General features: G+C 47.6%; 2 protein-coding genes across 3 annotated transcripts in view; one reads left to right on the top strand and one right to left on the bottom strand.

The window, feature by feature from the left end:
- The first annotated feature begins 604 nt into the window (after positions 1-604).
- On the top strand, positions 605-5663 carry LOC113209613 (frizzled-5-like). The gene is made up of 4 exons (XM_052271701.1): positions 605-974; positions 1188-1663; positions 1772-2039; positions 2126-5663. Exons 1-4 carry the CDS (start codon positions 732-734, stop codon positions 3206-3208), a joined length of 2070 nt encoding a protein of 689 aa, XP_052127661.1. The 5' UTR covers positions 605-731; the 3' UTR covers positions 3209-5663.
- A 164-nt stretch (positions 5664-5827) lies between these two features.
- Positions 5828-20923, bottom strand: part of LOC113209700 (guanine nucleotide-releasing factor 2) — a 19041-nt gene continuing 3945 nt past the window's right edge. The window contains exons 2-17 of one of the 2 annotated variants that reach the window (XM_026427393.2): positions 17137-17501; positions 16784-17050; positions 15557-16653; positions 15290-15437; positions 14813-15200; positions 14447-14470; positions 13953-14112; positions 13711-13860; positions 13307-13620; positions 13178-13192; positions 12914-13088; positions 12644-12829; positions 12356-12535; positions 11869-12147; positions 11660-11791; positions 5828-11574 (exon numbers count right to left, since the gene is read on the bottom strand). In XM_026427393.2, the coding sequence (XP_026283178.2) occupies positions 11436-11574; positions 11660-11791; positions 11869-12147; positions 12356-12535; positions 12644-12829; positions 12914-13088; positions 13178-13192; positions 13307-13620; positions 13711-13860; positions 13953-14112; positions 14447-14470; positions 14813-15200; positions 15290-15437; positions 15557-16653; positions 16784-17050; positions 17137-17501 (4019 nt within the window). In that variant the 3' untranslated portion in view covers positions 5828-11435. The remainder of the gene's footprint in view (positions 11575-11659; positions 11792-11868; positions 12148-12355; positions 12536-12643; positions 12830-12913; positions 13089-13177; positions 13193-13306; positions 13621-13710; positions 13861-13952; positions 14113-14446; positions 14471-14812; positions 15201-15289; positions 15438-15556; positions 16654-16783; positions 17051-17136; positions 17502-20923) is intronic. The other variant, XM_026427546.2, reaches the window with a different exon arrangement.

The following is a 20923-nucleotide window of genomic DNA, read 5'->3' as shown; positions in this document are numbered from 1 at the left end:
GGGGGGCAGGAGGGCTGAGAATTAGAATTGACAGACCCCGGGCCTGGCCGGGGCCGACGCGCCGTGGGGTGCGGTGCGGGGCACGTCGGGCGTCGACCACTGATTTAGTCGTGATTCAGCGTCGGTCTGGAGCCGAGCGGTCGGCGACGTGAGGCCGGGGCGAACAGAGGTTATCCCTCAACGGCAGCCCAGACTGTGCGGCTCTCACGCGAGTGTGTATGAGTGTTGAGTCTCGGGGGCGGCCGCGCGCGGAGAGCACGTTTTATAGCCTGCTGCTGCGGCCAGTCTCTGCCCCGCCCCGCAGTCGCTAAAGCCCGGCATTTGGCCAATGCCCGCCCCCTCTCTGCCCCAACCCCCTCCGAGTGGGACCGACCGGACGACACGGGCGTCCTGTTGTTGGTGGCAGATTGCCCCCCTCGCTCGGGGTTACGACCATCCCTCCTCCGCCAGGTCTGGAAGTGCGCGACGTGCATGACCTCGGCGCGGGTGCAGAGTGGCCCCGCCCCGAGACGGGACGGGTGTTTCAGAGTCCCGCCCCTCACGATTCGACCCCGACTCCTGCCTGAGACGGCTGAGTTTGGCGCTTTGTGAGAGCCCCCCTCTTGCCCCTGCAGTGCAGCGCATGTTAGGCACGATCGCACGTTCGGCTTCGAAGTGCGCCGTCGCCAAGCTCGACTTTTTTCTTTGCGCCATTTACTAACCACCCACCTCGTTTGTTGCAGGTAGTCAGCATGCTGCTGCACTTGTTGGCGCTGCTGGCGGCGCTCAACGCCGTGCTCGCGGACAAGGGCCTCGGGGGGCTGGGCGGCCTCGGAGGCCCCCACCCCGGGCCGCATCCGGGCCTCAGCCCCGCCGGTGGCGTGGGCTCGGCGTCGGCCGCCCTGGGCCGCTGCGAGGAGATCACCATCCCCATGTGCCGCGGCATCGGCTACAACCTGACGTCCATGCCCAATGAGCTGAACCACGACACGCAGGTGAGTCTTGAATGGTGCTTTATGTCACCAGGTGGCTGAAAACCCGTTCAATTTTGTCGATATTGCACCGCCGCCATACGGCCCCGAGCGTGTAGGCAACCCATGCACACGCGTGCATGCGGTGCAGTATAACTACGAAGGCTGACTACAGTTTTCAGCGGTCTAAACGCACAATGCCAACCTCTAACTGTTTTCGCCTTGTTGCATTATTAGGACGAGGCTGGCCTCGAGGTGCACCAGTTCTGGCCGCTGGTGGAGATCAAGTGCTCGGAGGACCTCAAGTTCTTCCTGTGCTCGCTGTACGCGCCCATCTGCATCCCGGACTACCCGCAGCCGCTGCCCGCGTGCCGCTCGGTGTGCGAGCGCGCCAAGGACGGCTGCCAGCCGCTCATGCAGCAGTACGGCTTCCAGTGGCCCGAGCGCATGAACTGCGACAAGCTGCCCGTGCACGGCGACCACGACAACCTGTGCATGCAGCCGGACAACCAGCCCGGGCCGGAGATGGGCGGTATGCCCGGGCACGGGCCGGGCGGCGGCGGCAGGCACCCGGGCCCCACCAAGAGGCCGCCCTCGGGCAGCCTGTTCCCCACGGCTACGCCCAAGTGCAAGCCCGGCAAGAACGGCAAGGGTTGCGACCGAGGAGGCGCGAGCCATGCGCCCACCGGACGGGAACGAGAATGCCCCTGCAGGTAATTGCCGGTGCTATACCCACACACTATTTGCAGTTGTCCATGGAATTTTACGACCAATTTGTAGTGACGTGGTGACTCAACTCGCTCCATGTATTCTTCCAACAGGTGTAGACACCCGCTTGTACCTCTGGAGCGAAACTCGACGTGGTACAACCGCAACATCAGCGTGGCCGAGGTGGAGAACTGCGCCTTCCCGTGCCGGGGCGTTTTCTTCTCGCAGGAGGAGAAGGACTTCGCCGAGGTTTGGATCTCGCTGTGGTCCGGTCTGTGCGCACTGTCCACGTTCATGACCATCACGACGTTCCTCATCGACCGGCAGCGCTTCAAGTACCCCGAAAGGCCCATTGTCTTCTTATCTGGCTGCTACCTCATGGTGAGTTTCGTCTCTAGCGGGGACGCTATGTCATTCCGGTTGTAAAGTGTGACTCGTTTTCTTAAATGTCATTTTCCTTTCTGCAGGTGAGCGTGGGCTACTTGATCCGCGTGGGACTTGGCCACGACGAGGTGGCGTGCGAAGGCGGCATGATCCGGTACAGCGCGCACGCGCACGGCCCTCACGCCCACAGCCAGGGCCAGGGCCCCGTGGCGTGCACCATCGTCTTCCTGCTCGTGTACTACTTCGGCATGGCCTCCTCCATCTGGTGGGTGGTGCTGACGCTGACGTGGTTCCTGGCCGCGGGTCTCAAGTGGGGCAACGAGGCCATCGCCGGCTACTCGCAGTACTTCCACTTGGCGGCCTGGCTGGTGCCGACGGTCCAGACGGTGGCTGTGCTCGTGATGGCCGCGGTCGACGGGGACCCCGTCGCCGGCATCTGCTACGTGGGCAACCAGAACGCCGACAACCTGCGCGTGTTCGTGCTGCTGCCGCTGCTGCTCTACCTGCTGCTCGGGCTGTCCTTCTTGGTCGGCGGCTTCGTGTCGCTCTTCCGCATCAGAAGCGTCATCAAGCAGCAGGGCGGCATGGGCGGCCGCAGCAAGGCCTACAAGCTGGAGAAGCTCATGATCCGCATCGGCATCTTCAGCGTGCTGTACGCCGTGCCCGCCACCATCGTCATCGGCTGCCACCTGTACGAGAGCTCGCTCTTCGGGGACTGGATGAAGCCGCTCACGTGCCAGTGCGGCGCGACCCCGGCCACGCCACAGCGTCCGCTGTACTCGGTGCTCATGCTCAAGTACTTCATGGCGCTGGCGGTGGGCATCACCTCGGGCGTCTGGATCTGGTCCGGCAAGACTCTGGACTCGTGGCGTCGCCTATGGGCGCGGTTGTGCGGGCGGCGGCCGCTCGGCGGCCCCGGGGGCGGCGCGGGCTGCGGGGGCAGCGTGCTGATCGCCAAGCCTCACCACCCGCACTCGCACCCCCATCTGCTGCCCATGCCGCTGCCGCCGCACTCCACGGGCGTGGGCTCCTCGCTGCTGAGCGCGCCCAGCCTGCACGTCAACCCCCACGGCAGCCACGGGATGGGCCTCGGAGGCCTCGGCCACGGCGCCCCCAGCGTGCAGAGCTCGCTGTACCTCAAGCAGCAGCCGCTGAGCCACGTATGACAGAGGCAAAGCCCCGAGGGGCCCGAGACCGACGAGGTCGACGACGAGCCTGACCAGGTTCGCCACGCTCCAGCCGGTGGCCAGGGCCACCTCCGGGGACCTCTCAGCAACTACGGGCCCATCTAAGTGCGACGCGGCGCAGTGCAGTGCTGTGTGACGCTCGAAGTGTAAACGTGTTGGTGCTAGTCAATTGACGATGTGGACGCAGAGGGTGGGCAGTGCGGGGAACTGAGGATGATCCATAGAAGTATAGGATAGGGCTGGGGACTTGAGACGGTCGCGTCTTCCCACGTACTCACTTTCGGTACTCGTGGAAGATCGACAAACTGACAAAGGTCTCCGTCCATATTACGTCCAACTTATTTTAAAACTTACTTCAGTTCCTCTCACTGTCGCCGAGAGTCAACCTTAAGTTTGTATGTGTGTGTCTTTGTTTAAATGCGTGAGTGAGTGAGTGTGTGAAATTATGAGTGGATACGGTGGTCGTGGGTCGAAAATAGCAATTGTGCCATTGTCCTCTTTACTGCCAAAGCATTAGCGGTGGCTGTGTTTCAGATTTGCCATCCTGTTCTAGGTCAAACATATTCTGCGAAATATGAAAGTTTACTTCATTCTTGTACTATTATTTTTCAAACGTCATGAAATGGCATAGACTGTGCTAAACAATGTACTGATTAAAGTTTAGCCTTAATCATAGTCGTCATAGTCACCCACTGTTTGTGATGACTTGATCCACAACATATGTACAAATGTAACTTCATGAAATCATTTTAGTTCTAGTTTTACTAACTATTGTACAAATTCTAGTAATGAAATCAATGTCAAATACAACCTAAAGAACAACAAGTAAATCACTTGTAGTTATGATCAATTGATTTTTTTTTCTTTATAGCCCTTTTGTTTTTGTTTTTGTTTCAAAGAGTGTATTTTGTACATATATAGAAAATATCTATACAGAGGAATTTACTCCAATTTACTTCCCCCTTTTGTTTTTACTGTTCGGCACAATTTCTTGTTTCCTCAAAAAGCAGAAGGAACTTCGATCTCCAATACTTGTTGACGAGTTTTTTCTGACCATTTTATTATGACCATTCCCTATCTATATGATCCAGAGGTTTAGTTTTCTGTGTTTCTTTGTGCAGAATTTGTTAAAAGAAATGTTGAACTATTTCTAGTAGAATACCATCTAGCTCCTAGATTTGCAAATGGTCTTACTCCTAGATGTGCTTCCTTGTGATTTAAAAAAAATCCTAATAACCCAATATTTGTAAAATGTGTCATTAGTCGTATTATTTTCAATTTTCAACTGATGAACTGAATATCTTTTAAAATCAATCGTTGTTTATGATTGGTTAAGTGAAGTATTGCATTTTTATGTCTAGCCATTTGTTCAACTCATGTAGAAATGTTTATCTCTACACTTACTGACAATTCTTCATCCTGGTGTGGTATGATCTAATTTTACCTCACATCTTTCATTATCACTTGACTATAGTTAAATGTTAACCTAAACTGCCATCTGTTCTGATACATATTTTCTTGAACTCTGGATTTTTAATTGGATTGTTTCGAAAGAGAGGTGTAATGAACTAATGCCTATCATACGTAATTTTGAGGATATGGTGGTTTAAATCTTAGATTTATTCCCTGTAAAAGTTGAGTTTTATGCTAAATTCATAGTATTAAACTGGTTAGTTTTAAACTCTTCCCTCTTTTCTGCCGTCTCACTAGAATCATACTTCTAGTCTCTCATGAATAAGATCTGTGACCATAGAGGTACATAATAAAAAGAGTGCATAGGATTTTCAGATTTCTTGGTACACTGGATGTTTAATCAATTGTAGAAAGCAGTATTCATTCTAGGGACATCCTGTTTTGATATACGTACTTATGTATAAAACCTCAAGTTCATGCATTTACATGTTTTCATAGCAAGCAATTGAGCTGTTGCAAAAATCCTTTTAGTATGTTTCACTTTGCTTGTTCCTTTTCTATTTGTATGTTCACATTCCTTAGCTTTTAACTGCAGTGTCTTAACAACAATCTCTAAAACTGCTATTCAACTTGTTGCTTGAAATGCTTTCAATAGTCTGTGATGTATTAAGCATGAACTATTTATTTTGTGATATTGATTCTCTTTGATTGTGCCATTTCCTTTTTCCTGCTTGAAGAACATATCAACATAGTCTTGTTGCTGGGTTGTTGAATCATTTTTTTTTTCTCAACTGCCCACTTCACTTCTTGTATCTTCTCTTTTTTGGTGTACCACTGCAATTTTTTTTTATTTTTTTTGCCAGTAATCCCATCACTTGCCGACCAACTGTATACGACTAGCTAAGCTGTACAGGATTGTTCTGTTTGTTATTTATAATGTTACTATTGAATCTTTCTGTTCAGGTAATTTCTAGTAGCAACCCTTACTAAATAAACAAAAAGCCTGATTATTAACAAAGCATTTCCTCTTTTATTTAGTATCTACTTACCCTACTTTTCCCTTACCTAATGTGTCTTACTGTGAACCAGACTAGGGGCCTGCAGGCAAGTATTCTTGAATCTTTCCTACATCAGTTTCAATTTGCCACAGCTGTATGACATTATGCTCAGTAAAAATACAAATGATGTGGTCTACACTGTTATTAGCAATGTATTTATTTTTCACACTTTGTCACACTTGTCTTGTTAAGTTTCCTTAAACCAGGACAAATATTTACAGCACAAGAGTCTCATTACACTACACCATGGGCTGAAATAAACTAACAAAATACAACAAAATGGGTTTCAATTTTATAAAAATATAACAAAATAAATACCTTAAAGGATGTTTAAGTAAACAATAGTAAGGTGGTGTATTCTTGTATTCAAGGTGGCTGTCTCCTTGCACGCAAAATACAACCAACCTAAAGCACAACTTAAATGGAAGAGCACCACAATTTAGAAGTAACAAAAAATAATGGGGTGTCCAAGAAAAACAACATAAAGATCAAAAACAGAAATCATTTACATATGATTACCAAGGTACTTGTATAGGACCAACCTATTTTTCAAGAATTCTGCAGAGTTATTAACCGAGACCCAACAACCAATGCATCGGTGAAAAACAACAAATGTAAACCAAAAATCAATCAAACAGGATATGTAGACTAGCCCCCCATCATCAAAACTCACACTGGCCATTTACTAGCATAAATTAGAATTCAATGAGGGAAAAAAACAGCAAGAGGCCCTAAGATCCTACTTAATTAATTTAGAATCTGCAAAGTGCATCAACAAAGATTGATGTAAAAGAAGTGTCTCTTATCTGAAATCAGCCTACATAATATTATTACGGTATCAATTTCAAAATTATTCTATACCAGACTAAGTATGAGATAACAGCCAAAATTTTGAGGAAAAAAGGAAGCAGCATCATAAGCTATCTAAAAACAAACAAAAAGATTGTAATACACTAAACCTGATGCTGTTGTGCTGTTTGGTCCATAGACAACTAAAGCTGGTTACAAATCGTTGCACATTGTGACAGTGACTAAATACTGAACACAAAAATCACAGATCAGACAATACATGTGATGTGTGGAATACTGACTAGTAGGAAGTGCACGTTCGCTTCTTGAAATAAGCATCAACAAGCCATTGTTTTAATCCACATACTTAAATACACGAACACAAAATCACATGTTGCACTGATTGACATATGTACTACACACATCTTGTGCTCTATGTAAGTATCGAGGCTTCTTTTAGCTCAAAGTAATTGTAAGTCTTATAACATTTCTATGTTTATCACTAAATTGACATCAAAACTAAGCATACAAATATAATTTGACATACAATATGACAGGCAGGCAGCAGCAGACTAACTGATCGTGTAAATACCATAAGCAGAAAAATCTTAACAATCTATAATAGAATCATCAAAGTGTCACACAGTATTAACATGACACAACTATAAAGGGTGTCATATTTACAAGATATAGCATAATTTAATATTGCTAGTAGAAGACAAATATGTAGAATAATTACCACGTGCAGACATGACATCAAATTCTCTAATTTCAATGGCAACTAACAATCTAAAAAGCCAAAAAAGACAGTATAGAAAAATAGTTGATGCAGCAAACATAAGCTTAGGGTTCAACTAAGTTTAAAGGTACATTTGGTGTTTAAGTTTTTTGTTTGGTGTTTAAGCTTTTGTCAATCTCAGTTTCCGAGTATTGACAATTACAACAAAGCACACCAAACACTAAAAGTTTGATATTCTTGACAAGAAGTCAGAAGAAGAGCCTCGGTTAAATTGTGCACACTAATTACTTTAAACAGTCATGAAGAAGGGCATAATTATAAGTAATTTTGTGACATTACAATAGATCACAGTTTAAAATCCCATAAATAACTTCTTGGATTGAGATCCAACATATCTGTAATTTCCATTGGCAAATTTCTTATTTGATGAAAGATACACTACTAAAAATGAATTTCATAAATCACAAATGTTGAATTAAGTAACTAACAGCCTACAAAAGAAAACAGGTTCTAAAGAACTGAATGTGTAAAGAGCGCACACACACGTACATCAACATTCTCATTGAGAGAAAAGCAATTAGACTTAAAATGAAAGATCCATCTTACATCATACAAAAGTCTGATCTTGCTGCACTTCAAATCCACTTTAGTCTCTAGTTCAATTAAAGCTCAGTAGACCTCAGTCTTTCCAGGCACTTACCTAATACAATACCCCTACCAGCCATTTATGTGCCTCACCTCCACTTTCCTTACTTGCAAGAAGCATATTAAAGTTTATGACTGAACAATGGGAAAAAAAAATCATTGCCAAGAATCATAAATACAAGCGGCTTTCACATGTTGTTCGTTCAGAGACCAGCCGGGACGGGAGGGAGGGCAAAACAAAAGAATAGGGGGCGGGGGGGGGGGGTAGACTTTGGCAGGCAAAGGGAGAGCTTCACAGAAAAATATCACCATTCCCTTAAACTACAGGCAGGGGGCCACAAGGGGATGAAATCAGCATTGATTCCAGACTCTACACACCACTAAAGCTACCTAAATATCAATTCATAAAATACTGACAATAGATATTAAATAAGGGACATTGAAGATACAAATTTTAGGAGCAAACAAAATTACTAGTATGAGTAAACAAGCAAGACAGTTCACTAAAACTTCAGCTCTGAAATCGGCTTGAAAGCCATTCTATGAAAAGATCACAGACAGATATATGACTACTCCAGACACACAAATAATTCACTAAAATACAGACGTAAGAAAGTTAATAAGTAAGCAAATTTTTAAAAATCACTATAAATACATAATAGAACTGCTATTGCTCTCTGCAAAACAAATCCTTCTCATTGGATATTCACAGTTAATGTTACATAGTTTATCTTCAAGAGAGGTACAATTTTCATACAGTAGTTTATCCATAAAAGCAAAAATCATTAGAACCATTTGATTTTCTCACATTTTGACTTCTAAACATACAAAGAAAATAAAACACATGTTGTTTCTTCACTTAAAATTTGCTAAAATCGTCCTCATTTTTCCCCTTTGCTTAGTCACAACAATACAACTATACTTGTGATATGAACAACAGTCATTCATTATGTATGCCATTTACACCCAAACAGAAAGACAAGGGGTCACAGTGCAAATAAATGCAAGAGCTGTGTGCCATTAAATTAATTATTCATGGGGAAGGTAAAATGACCAAAGTCATGAAACAAACTAGCTCACAGATAAAATTTGGGATTACACAATTAGATAGACAACACCCACTTCACGAGTAAATGGGTGCCAAAGTAGGTCAGTTTGAGACTATGCTCTTGGTAAAAGGCTTTACTGTAGTTTTCTATGTAAAAATAGTCATTGCTTTTTGACAAGTATTGTCACCACAGAGGGGCAACATCAATCAAAGAAGAAATATCTGCTCCTTTCTTCTGATATGCATTACATGAACCGAAAAAGGGTTAAATCTTACAACGTATTCAAGAAAGATACACCATAGTAAAAAATAATTAAGCAAATCTTCAAAAAACTCATTATTATCCAAAGTTCCCTACTGTTGATTTAAGGAAATTATTGCAGTCTGAGGGAATTTGCAACAATGATAGAGATTTCAGCACCATTACGATTCATTTGACGCATTAACTCCTTTGACAAACGTCAGTATAACTGGTCCACAGTTTTGAATTAAATTTTAAGGGGACACACTGCTTTAAAAAGAACTCTGGTTACTGGAAACTAGATTTGTCTTAGATATTCATCACCAAGTAACAAGCAATTGTGCAACAGAAAATTGGACATAAATTAGATTTAGATGAGTGTTAACACTCTGCAGCCTATGTTTTAATGATAAAAAGCATCATATAGACATACATAATTCTGTTTCCAGACACCTAAAAAATAGAATTATTGATTAATGATTTGTGTTTTCCAATTTTGAAATCAAAAGAAGACGTGAAAGAGGATTATTGCTTTTAGGATTTCATGTCACAGAGAAAAAGACAAAGAATTCTGAACATGAACACATGCACCCATCAAAAATAAATAAAAACTCTTATGTACAAAAGGCAAGGGTAACATTTCATCATTAGGCCTTGATTCTAAACTGAACACTACAACTATATTATATACATGAAGCCTTAGTAGTTACACATGTGCTGCATTTGTTGGTTATTGAACACTTCCCCTTCCACTCATTGTAATTGATACAACTAAAAAAAGGAAAACGCAATTTAAATATTACGTAACATTACTTACTAATTAGGTAAAGGATAGTCTCAAAATAAAAATTTCTCCCAGTAGTGACCAAAGGAAAACGCTTAGGTTGAACACACCACTACACATTCACTTAGCCATGTGCAGTTATTTGCTAAAACTATCTAGATACGTACCTCTCATAAATTTTCTTTAATCTTTGATATGCTGCACTTTCCCAAGAAAACAGAAATAATCGAGGCCTGAAGTGGATTAAATCTTACACCAAGTTACCTCTCCAACCAAAACATCTTATTCAGAAATATCAGATTTCCTCCTTTTTTATTTTTACACCACTTCATCCTATAGATACCTACTTTAAAAATGTTATTTGCTTGTGAAATCTCCACACAACAAAACATACACAGGAGAAAAGGTTAATATAGTACACTGTATATCAAGACGTTTTAGGAGAAAGAAAATTTGAAACAAAATTGCATCATAGTTAAAGTATAACAATTCATGTTGTCCCATAGTTGATGCAGCTTTTCTTATTGTGGAAGACAAATCTTCGCTAATAATTACTTCATTCAGAATGACTTAGTGTGAATATCGTCCTCATGCTTCTATGAAAACTTTTAAGGTCTTTGACACATGGTGGTCCCGAAGAAATAAAGACCATTTTTGTCCATAAAGTTACATAAGAAAATTATGTACTGTTGAATTCTGTTTCTTCATGACGGAATTCCTTTTTCAAGAAATTACTACCTCAAAGTATTACTTATTGAAAGGGAGACAATGGGGCAAATGCATGATCTGAGAGAATCTTATATGGTCAACTTAAACATACGTGTATAAAATAGTCCTCTAGATCCACTGAAACTTAAAAGTTAAGACTACTTTGTCAATTTTGTCAATGCAGTAGATGAACATCAAAGAGCAAATGACAAACAATTCCAAATACTGACTGATTCGGCAACAGCAAACAGTTTGAAAATGTGGCAATTCTATACAAACTCTGAAACTTTTTAAAAGTAAGTAGCATGTAAAGATAAGCATGACTCTACAATTTTGCACTATGCATTTATGTTCTGGAAAATGTAGCTAGAACTATAAAAAGGGATTAAACATTCATATTTGACACATCATCTTTGTCTAATGTTCTTATCTTTCTAGAAAGAAATGTAGGCCTTAGAGAATGGTCTTAAGATACTTAATAAGAAGACTTTTGACAGCATCATAAGGAAACAAAATCTTAAGATAAGCATAAAACACAGCCATTTGTAGTAGAAATGAGCTTAGTAACATTCATTTTAAGTACTGATGTACATCAATTCCATTATGCACCAGGTTTAAAGAAGAATTACATGCCACAGTCTGCCTTAAGCTACCACTAGCATAAAGTAACAACAATAAAAATTACGCTATCTAAGGAACGTTTACTACCAGTAAATAGAACAAGGAAATGCTTTACATTTTAACAGAAGACATCACACTAAAAGTTTTCATCAGACCACACTTATGATGTGGTATTTGTTTTCCTTCCTCCTCTAGGCTTGATTGACTCTGATATTTGCCACATAGCTTCTTCAGATAGAAATTCATCAAAATTACTAAAGAAAGCTATGATTCTCTCTTGCTTTTTAAATGAGTAAGTTCTAAAAGATAAAGGGTGACAATATATATTAGAAGCAGGTCAAAAATCACTGACAGTAAATTCAAGAGTAAACAAACACTGCTCACCCTTTTTTAAATCGCTTCATATTTTCTACAATATTGAACTGCTGCCATCGCTTAGAGAAGTTGATGGTCCCATCAGCAAGTAAATCACTGTTCCCTATATGTACAAATGTCAGGTCTTGAAGAACCAGCCCGCTGTAAATTAGATTAAAAAATTAATTACAGTACCTGTTGACAAGCAAATAAATAAATTTGAGGAAGAAATAACTTACATGTATGGTATACAAGGAGGATTTGTGTCAGCCAAAGCCTGTCTGTAAGCACGAAAACTAGATGAGCTATCAATCAAAGCACAATACTCTTTCAGCCCCTCTGTAATATGCTTTTGCCACTCAAGTCTTCTTATAGGAGCTGAATCCAATGCAGAAAGAAGAGCCAAATACGAGTTAAAGTTGTTCATTTTTCTAAGATGTTTCATGATTTTTATGAATTTAACAACATAACGCTCCCTGTCCTTTGCCTCTGCCTGTTCTAAGATCCGTGATCTGGCCCTGCAATGATAAGATAGTAAAATTATGTGGTGTACTTCAGTGATTCTGAAAAAAAACTTAGTACCGTGTGTCAGGGCTATGACACAACAGGTTTGCACATCCTCGGGGCCATGACACTTTACGGGTGGAGCGAGTAGGCAAACCCGCATACTGCTGTGTCACATGCCGTGACATATGGTACTGTAGATAAAAGAAAATTTTGTATTACCAATAGGACATTTTGTTAAAATGTTCAGTGAAACGGGTCAGGTTTGGACTTCTTTCTTCATTCTGCTCCTGAGCCCATATAAGAACTTCTGGTATTTCAATCTTCATGAAAAGTTGTGCATCTAGGAGAGTCATTTGCTCTGCTATTTGTTCAGACTTAAAGTCAAGTAGAGAGGCTTGTCTGCAATGCACAAAAATATTAATTTCTTTGTTCAATGGTACTTGAAGTAAAAGAAAACTTTGTAGCATAAACTAAAGAAAGAAAGGCCATTTAGATTTTATCACTAACCGATAGCGAGTGTAAACATTTTGTGAGGGCAAAAGGGTGTTAGTTGTATTACACAGCATTTTGGCACTGTGCTTTTCTAAAATCTTCACACGAAGAGCTTTGGCCATGGTGAGGTCACCACTTGATAAAAGCTGGTATGTGAAATTCATCAATGTTTGCAAAACTGTGTCATCCAAATCTGAAATACTAAAAAGAAAAGCAACGAAACCTCAAGGTTAATAATGAAAAGATTTAAGTTAAAGGTAAAGTACAAAATTGAAACAGACTTACGTTAGATCACTAACTACTCGGACCAATAGAGAAAATGATTCTTTTGCTGCTCTCTGCTTTGCCACTTCTGCAGAGCAATGAAATCGTTGATGACGAAAACAGAGCTTCTGTATTACCTCAAGAGGAGATAGAAACGTTCTATATGTAGTGAGAAAAGCCTCTTGGTATAAAAAGTCTGAAAAAAGAATGGAAAATGAAAGTATGAACTTACATGCTATTTAAAATTTGCAAAAACACACAATTGAATAATGATGTGATATGCACCTGTTTCATTTTCTTCTGAAAGAAGCAGCAAAAAATGAGACAAAAAAAAATTAAAACAATTATCAGTCAGCTGATTAAGAGCACAATTAGATCTCTACTTAAAAAGTAATAAGATTTAAGAATACTTACCATTTTTATTTGCCTTTGTTGCATGAACAACTAGACCATCTTCATGTCCTCCACGAATATCTGGCCCATCTTCATCTGATTTTTTCACAACCAAATGCCTCGTGACATCTAGTTCTTCTAAAGGGTTTCCTGTTTCTTCTGAAGACCCTGCTGGTCCTTTACCACTTCCCTCATTAAGTTGTGTTTGATTTGTCACCTGCTCAATGGCAGGAGGGGAATTAATGGAAAGGGAAACTGATACAGAAGCTGGTGGCAAAGGTGGTTTAGGAGATAAATCTAGTCTTGGTGGTATGACTTTCTTCTTTTCCTCTTTCCTAAAATTGTTTAACAAATCATCAAGTTACAAATTTTAAAATATTGAACTACATGACAAATGAACCAAGTTTCACAAACTAATATCTTACAACGCAGGAGGGTTTGCTGAAGTATTTGAAACAGGTGAAGATGGCGGTGGACTACTGACTGATCGTACACTGGAAGTACGGCTACGTTTTGGTGGCAGTGCTGGTGGGATGGACTGTACAACATCAGTTGCACTAGGAGAACTATTAAGGCTGTGAATGTGTACAAACGTTTTGATTAAGATTAAAGTCTATAGAAAATATCAAACATAAGATACAAAACAACAACAACAAAACGCGCCTACCTCTCTTTTTGATAGTAAAATGATCTAGACTGCACTGCAGTAAAATTATCTCGTTGCTGCCATTCAGTTTGAAGGACATTGTATGTATGCATGGAATGTCTGAGAAAGTCATTGTTGTTTGTGTGGGAACAGTTTCCAAACATTTCCATATAGGCCATGACTGCAACAGTTAAAATCAAAAGACATTAGTACTTCAAAAATTAAACACTAAATTTTATTCATACGTGAAGAAGTGTTAAAGTCAAATATCACCTAGAAAACAATTTTAAAAAAACAAAATAAAAAATAAATAAATCATGAGTCAAATAGTATATGTAAGCTTTAAATGGTAAAATATTCACTACACTTCTAGCTTCAAGAAAACAATAACACGTAAGAAAGGGATAGGGCACATCTTGTTGGCATGCAAGAAAAAAAGTGCTGGAAGCTGGGGAACAGAATTAACTTGGTAGGTGCGTTATGGGAAAGTATATAGCAAGTAGATAGTTCCTTACCCGAGTAAGCCACTGATTGGAACACTGAGGGACAAACATTAAATTAATTGTAATACAGAAATGCAGGAAAAAACATTTAGAAAGCTTAGAGAGAGAGACAGGAAAGTTTCACACAAAACCAGACACACGCACACATAAACACCTTTACCATCCATTAAAACCCGTCAATGTCAGCATGCCAAGTGTTTAAAGAGAGAATTGACAGTCAAGTCTCATAGGAGAAATGATGTACTTATCTATTCTTTAACTATTATCCCGAATAGAATACATTGCCACAGCAGTACAGTATAAGTAATTCTGGGTATATTATTTTTGTTAACTCCTTGTGTATGGTTATTTAAGTAAAAATAAAATAATTGTACTTACTATGCTTCTTCTTAAGAGGTAGAGGCGGAGGTTTTCCTGTCTCAGGACTTGGCCCACTAAGAGCCATAGCAGATTTGTGAGCAGGTAGCATTAAATTTGATGGAGATGTGGAGGATACTTGAAGTGCAGAATGCGATTGAGACTGCATAACTGTTGATGTGATTTGAGTTGCATGAAGGGAGCAGTTCATAGACTGTGGTGATGAAGAAGGAAGAGCAACTTCTAAACAAGGTGAGTCAGTTGTGTCATTGCCAGGTACGTTGTCATACTGAGATGGAAGGCGCTCGCGCTTAGGGCCTTGGCGGAAACGGTTTTTCTGAGGTAGAGCGGGTGGTGAACTCCCATTGCTAGCAGGAGATATCCTTTCAAAAACTCCGTCATCCACAGCCTGTAAACAAGATAAAAAAATAGAGCATAGTTCTCTTCGTAAAAGAATTAATACAGTACACAATGAGAATTTTAAAACAGGCCACATACACTAATTCCTAACAGAGCATCTTCTTCTAATGGAGTAAAGCCCAGCCGAGTTGTGGAGGAAGAAGAGGATGAAGACACTGAGACTGTCCGCTGAGATTGCGACATTACAGCCTGACTTGTGATGGACACTGAACTTTGCTGTGATGACCTGCAACAGAAGGTACGTGCAGAACAGAGAAGGATTAGCCTGATTAGCCTGAAAAGATTCCTGGCACTTCAGAAAACATTACACATAGCCGATTCAGGAGTTGGCCAATCCGGACTTACCTATGCTGCGAGGAGGTCGATGCGTAACGGATGGAGTGCATAGATGCGAAGCCAGACTCGGCCAACGACGCTGACATGTGCTGGGATTGTGTTTGACCAGGACCATGGACGTGGACGTGGTCAGGGGGCTCGGGACCGGCGCCCTCCCAACAGCAGCAAGGCGATGGTGAAGACGACGGCGAGGCGTCCCCACCCCCGTTGACGGCTCCCTTCGGCGTGCCTGGAGCCAGCCTGTTGAGCCAGGGCGATGGCCCTGTGCCCCCCGGACCATGGCCGTGGCCGCCCGACGAGGTGCAAGGGCTGCGGCTGCTGCGGCTGCTCCGCCCCGGACTGGGCCCTGGGCTGGGCCCGGGCGCGAGAGTGAGGGAGTCGCTGTGGCTGTCCGCCCGGTCAGTATCGTGCTCCGCCTCGGGCTCCATGAGAGCGCGCAGCTCCTCCTCTTCATCGCGGGAGTGGTTGAGGACAGAGTCAAGGCTCCCCGCGGATGCGCTCAGCAGTGAGGACGTGTCCTCGGGCGACTTGCTGCGCAGGCTGAGTCCCTCCAGACCGACCAGGGGACCCAGCCCGCTCGCGTGGGGTGGAGGTCCCAGCCCGTCCGACTGGCGGGGGCGGCGCTTGGGGGGCAGCGGGGGCGGCTCCCCACACGGCGAGGGCGACGAGCTCTCGGACAGACACCAGGGCCGGCCCGCGGGCAAGGGCGGCTTGGGGGGCGGCACGTCAGCTCCGTCCACGGTGTCCAGCAACACCGAGTCGGAGCTCTGCGAGTGGTGGTGATGGTGATGGTTATTGCGGTTGGCGTGGTGGTGGTGGTGGCGCTCTATCACGGACTGCGACGTCTGTTCCAGGATTTGTCTCTCGCGCGGCGTGAGCGGGATGTCCGGCAGGGAGCTCCGCTGGGGCAGCTCGAGCCCCGCCATGGAGTAGCTCGACTTGCGGTCCATCGCCTGCGGCACGGGCGGCGCAGACTTGAGGGGGCCGCTACTGGAGGACCCCGCCGATCCCGAAGACCCGACCGACCCGGAGCTGTGTCTGCTGGCAAGCTTCTCGCGCGCCAGCGTCACCAAGTTCAGCACGGCCTCCTCCACCAACTGGATCACCTGGGGAGCAGCAGCACAATGAGCAGGGCGGACAGAGAGCTTCGAACCCCAAAACGATTGTGGGTTGCTGACAGAGCGCGCGTCAGCAGGCAAGCCGGCGTCGTCAGCACCCTGCCGGTTGCCCACTTACCTGTGCCACGTTCTCCGTGTTGAGAGACTTGCCGCCGTTGAGCAGAACGTCGTCGCAGAGCTTGATCAGCTGCGCCATGCTCTGGTAGACCTGGTTGGTGGCCGACACGAGGATGGAGCTCTGCGCGCCCTGCTCGTTGAGGAGGCACGTCTTGAGCGCGCTGTGGATCGTGGCGACCGTCTCCAGCACCACGGTGCCATTGCCCGGCAGCACCTCCAGCTTGTTGTTGCTCACCACGTCCCGGAAGTGCTTGAGTGCGAACTGGACCTGAAACACCAGGGGCGGGCGCGGGGTTGTAGCAGCTCGTCGTCCTGCAGGGTTGGACCCCGTCGAAATGAAGCACGCCCACTCACCTGTCTGACGTGGGCGTCGAGGTCCTGCAGGGGGTTCCGCGAGGCGCCGCCATCACCCGCGTCGCTCTTGGTGGCCTTGACGGGGGTGCGCGCCTTGGGCGACTGCGGGGACCGCGACGCGGCCGACCCGCTGCCCCCCGAGCCGCCGCTCGACCCGCCCCCGCCTCCAGGGCCGCCGCCCGGCGACCGCATCTGGGAGAGGATCTCCAGAAAGTCGTCCTTGAAGGAGCGCGCGCGACGCGCCAGGCGACTTCCCCGCGGCTTGCCGTGGAACGAGCCGCCGTGCCGCCCGAGGCCCGAGCCGCCACCCGGTCCCGGTGCGCCCGGCCCAGCGGGGCCCCCGCTCCCGGGGCTGACGTCTGACTCTGAAACAGAAACAGGACGCTCATGGAGGAGGGCGCGACGGGCATGTGCCCGGGCAAACAAGGGGAGAGGCGGGGCGGAGCCCTGTCAGCGCCATCTCCACGGAACACACACGGGGCGACACAGATAGAAGGGCGACGGAAGTGCGAGACATCAGGGGAAACGGAGGGGCAGGACGCGACAGGGCGGCCCGGCGGCCGGGCCCTCGCTGTACAGGCACAGGCTCTTCGGCGAGGTGCGGAGGGAACTCCACGCTATATTGGGAGCGGCTCGACGCGGCGCGGCAGCGGGGTGCTCTGTGTATCATCGAGACTAACTCGCTCTCCCTCTCTCCCTCCCTCTCATCTCATCTCCGCGGAGGTGAAGGAGTGCTACTCACTCCTGGCTGTAATAACAAAGGCCGTCCGTCGCATCGCGTTGTCAAAAGGCACGTCCGGTGCGGCCGACCCAGCCGTGTGTTGGCAACACTGGAGTCGATACAAAACATCACGCGCAGCAGGGCCGCATCTCCTTTGGAGGCGTTCGTCACTTCGCCGAGTCGCCCATAGCCCCGCCTCGCCCCTCCCCCCTTGCAGAAACATGTTGTATCATTCGGGCACGTCCAGGCCGTGGAGGCGTGCCTCGGACGGGCGAGCGAGGGCCGGTGCCAAGGAGGCGCTCCCCTGCTGGTCAGTGGCCCGGCCCCGGCCCGGCTGGGCCCGGCCCTGGTGGCTCTGGGGTCTGCAGCCACTCCAAATCCACTCGCCCATTCATGCACACACTTATACACATCCTCCTCTTTGACGCGCCATCTCCAAAGTTACGAGGATGAATGGCCAGATACAACCTATGTCGTCATTTCGGCCGAAACCTGGCCCTGTCGTGGTCCCGAGGCTTGTGGCATCAGTCACATCACACACATCGCTTTGCTCAGCCTCGCTCACGCCTCGCGTTCGCGTTACTTTGGGCTATCATAGTGGCAGGGGCGGCGCTCGGAATGTTGCACATGCAGGGAATGCAGAGTGGACGCGGGGGGCGTGGCCGGTGCGGTGCGCGCCGGCGCCCCCAACGGTCCGCACGAGTGACGCTAACCACCCCTCCCGCGGTTCTCCCATCATCTCCCCCCCCCCTTCCTTTCCTTTCTCCCACGTGCACGCGCGCATTTTAAAAATACAGAGTGTTCGTTTGGCGGACGTCACGGGCGTGCTCATGAACAGGAGGAGGTTACGGTTGATTCGCCGGGCGCCGCGCGGTGAGTCACTAGCCGGTTGGCCGGCGCGCGGGGCGCGCAGCAGCTTAGTCAGGCCCAGGACGAGGCGCAGGGGGGCGTATAGAGTCGTTGGGACTTCCTCCGCGACAGCGTTTGTTGCAACTTCCGGACAGTCACCCCGCCACCGCCCGGGCTGCTGCGTCTTCCCCTGCGTGAAGAGGAAGGGCCACCCACTTGCCCGCCATAGGTCACTGTCAGGCCGGCCGGCCCGCATCAGCCCCTCCGCTGGCACGTCGCGCGTCTGGATGTGAGGCGGGGCGGGGGGCGGGCTTTCCCCGCCGAGGTGCAGGAGCAGCAGCTTTTTTATTCGACGGGGCGAGGGGGATGTGACGGGCCGTGTTCCTTCACCAGGATGACACCGGGTGCGCCGCGCTGTGCTGCGCTGCAGGCTGCTCGCGGGGCAACGGCCTCTGGCCCCGCGGCCATACCCGCGGCTCGCGCGCAGCTGTCCCGGCGCCCACAGCGCGGGCCTGAGGCTGCTGCTGCTACAACTCCGCTTTGGGGGTAATCTTCGCCATAAACAAGCCAGCGGCGGCAGCCAATCACTTTTGATGATAACACGCGGGCCGGCGGCGGCGGCGAGGGGTCGTCTAAAGTACGCGGCTCTATCAGGGGGAAGCTCCACATCCGGTCCAGCCGCGGCGGCGGCGGCACCGTCAAAGCCTCGTTATTGCATCAGGTATACTAGGGGGCTGGTTGGTTGGCTCCGCCCCCTATAGTCCTACAGTGCACTCAACGTCCCCCTGCCCCGTCGTCCCCCCGACAGTCAGGCTGTACCGCTCTCGTAGCGCCTGGTGGGTAGGCAACATCACGCCTGCCGTGCATGCGTGTATGGCGGGGTGGCCTATCCCGAGTCTTGCAGGCGCCGAGCCGCCGAGCTTCCTATAATGAATTAGAGCGAGCTACGCGAGCTAGACCCCTTCTTCGACAGGTGAGAGGGGGGTCGGGGTAGGCATTTAGCTCGCGTAGCTCGCTCTTTGCGGGGCTCTATAATGAATCTGAGAAGAGCTCGCCGCTCGGACGTACTTTCTGGGTGATCCCTCCTTATCCAACCCTCTCTGACCGCCTCACGACTGCTGAACCGTGACCCGACCGCGTAGGCAACCCACCACACGAACTCGCGCACGCTGTCGCAGTCCGCAGTCTGACAACGGGAGAGGGCGGGGCGAATCAGCCACCCGGTACATTTCATTGGCCCAATGCAAATGTAATCGCGGCCGCGAGAACGGAACTGTACACAATCAGCATTGTCTTCGTGCCAACGTTCTTGTTTCAACAAACGGGCTTTTAGCGTTTGTCGGGCGCATGCCAGAGGACGAAATATATGTCAGAAAATGCAACTGGCAACTTGCAACTCGTACCCTCAACGTGTAACTTTGCACTCGCTACTCGTTACTCGCACTCGCAGCTCCCCAAACTACATGTCTTCCTCCTCACCTCGATGATCACCAACAACGCTGCTTCTGTCTGCGCGGATACGGGGACCACTCACGGCCACAACAAGCTCGACGTCGTTGCCTTCCTTGGCGGATCCACACACTCGTTCGGCACCAACCAACCGTGTCCTGGGCGTGGCGCCAGCCGACTAGGCAGCCCTTCCACTCCACACACGCGGGCGGGACGACGCACCACACCGTCAACGCGCCGACGACAACACGCGCAGCGACGACACACGAGCGCGCCGCGCCTGCCTCTCCCGCGCACTGACGGGCCGTGCGGGCGAGAGGCAGGCGGGCCTAACCAGCGGAGACGCTGCTGCTGCTGCTGCTGGGCGGCAGGCGCCCTCCCCGCCCGCCCCCCGCGCACGCGCCGCCGCGGCCCGCGCAGCTGGGACGAGAGGGACCACGCGGAAGTCGCCGCGGCCGCGAGTAAATCTTTGTCGTCTAGTAGAGTGTACACGGTAAAAAAATCCAGCGTGAATTTTACCGACCCGGCGTGGCAACGCACCTTAACACGCGCTGGGCTGGGAATTTACATGCCCACATGGTCTGTGAATTCCCGGCCCAACCACCCGCGAAGTTACCAGCCCAGTGGGCAGGGGAGGTTGTCATTACAAGCCCAAACTGTAAATACACTACGTGGGCTGGAAAGGAGCCTTTGCTGGCCACCAATTTGCAAAAATGCAGGTCGCGCTAGCAGATCTGTCTTTCTTGCCCACCAACTGCGAATTCCCAG

The sequence above is a fragment of the Frankliniella occidentalis genome, unplaced genomic scaffold (genome assembly GCF_000697945.3).
Source record: "Frankliniella occidentalis isolate FOCC.00 unplaced genomic scaffold, Focc_3.1 Scaffold169, whole genome shotgun sequence".
Classification (NCBI taxonomy): domain Eukaryota; kingdom Metazoa; phylum Arthropoda; class Insecta; order Thysanoptera; family Thripidae; genus Frankliniella; species Frankliniella occidentalis.
This window is presented reverse-complemented; position numbering and strand designations above follow the sequence as displayed.

Coding starts and splice junctions, on each gene's coding strand:
- LOC113209613 (XM_052271701.1), top strand. CDS start 732: ATGCTGCTGCACTTGTTGGCGCTGCTGGCGGCGCTCAACGCCGTGCTC. Junction 1,664..1,771: donor GAACGAGAATGCCCCTGCAG/GTAATTGCCGGT, acceptor TTCTTCCAACAG/GTGTAGACACCCGCTTGTAC. Junction 2,040..2,125: donor TATCTGGCTGCTACCTCATG/GTGAGTTTCGTC, acceptor TCCTTTCTGCAG/GTGAGCGTGGGCTACTTGAT.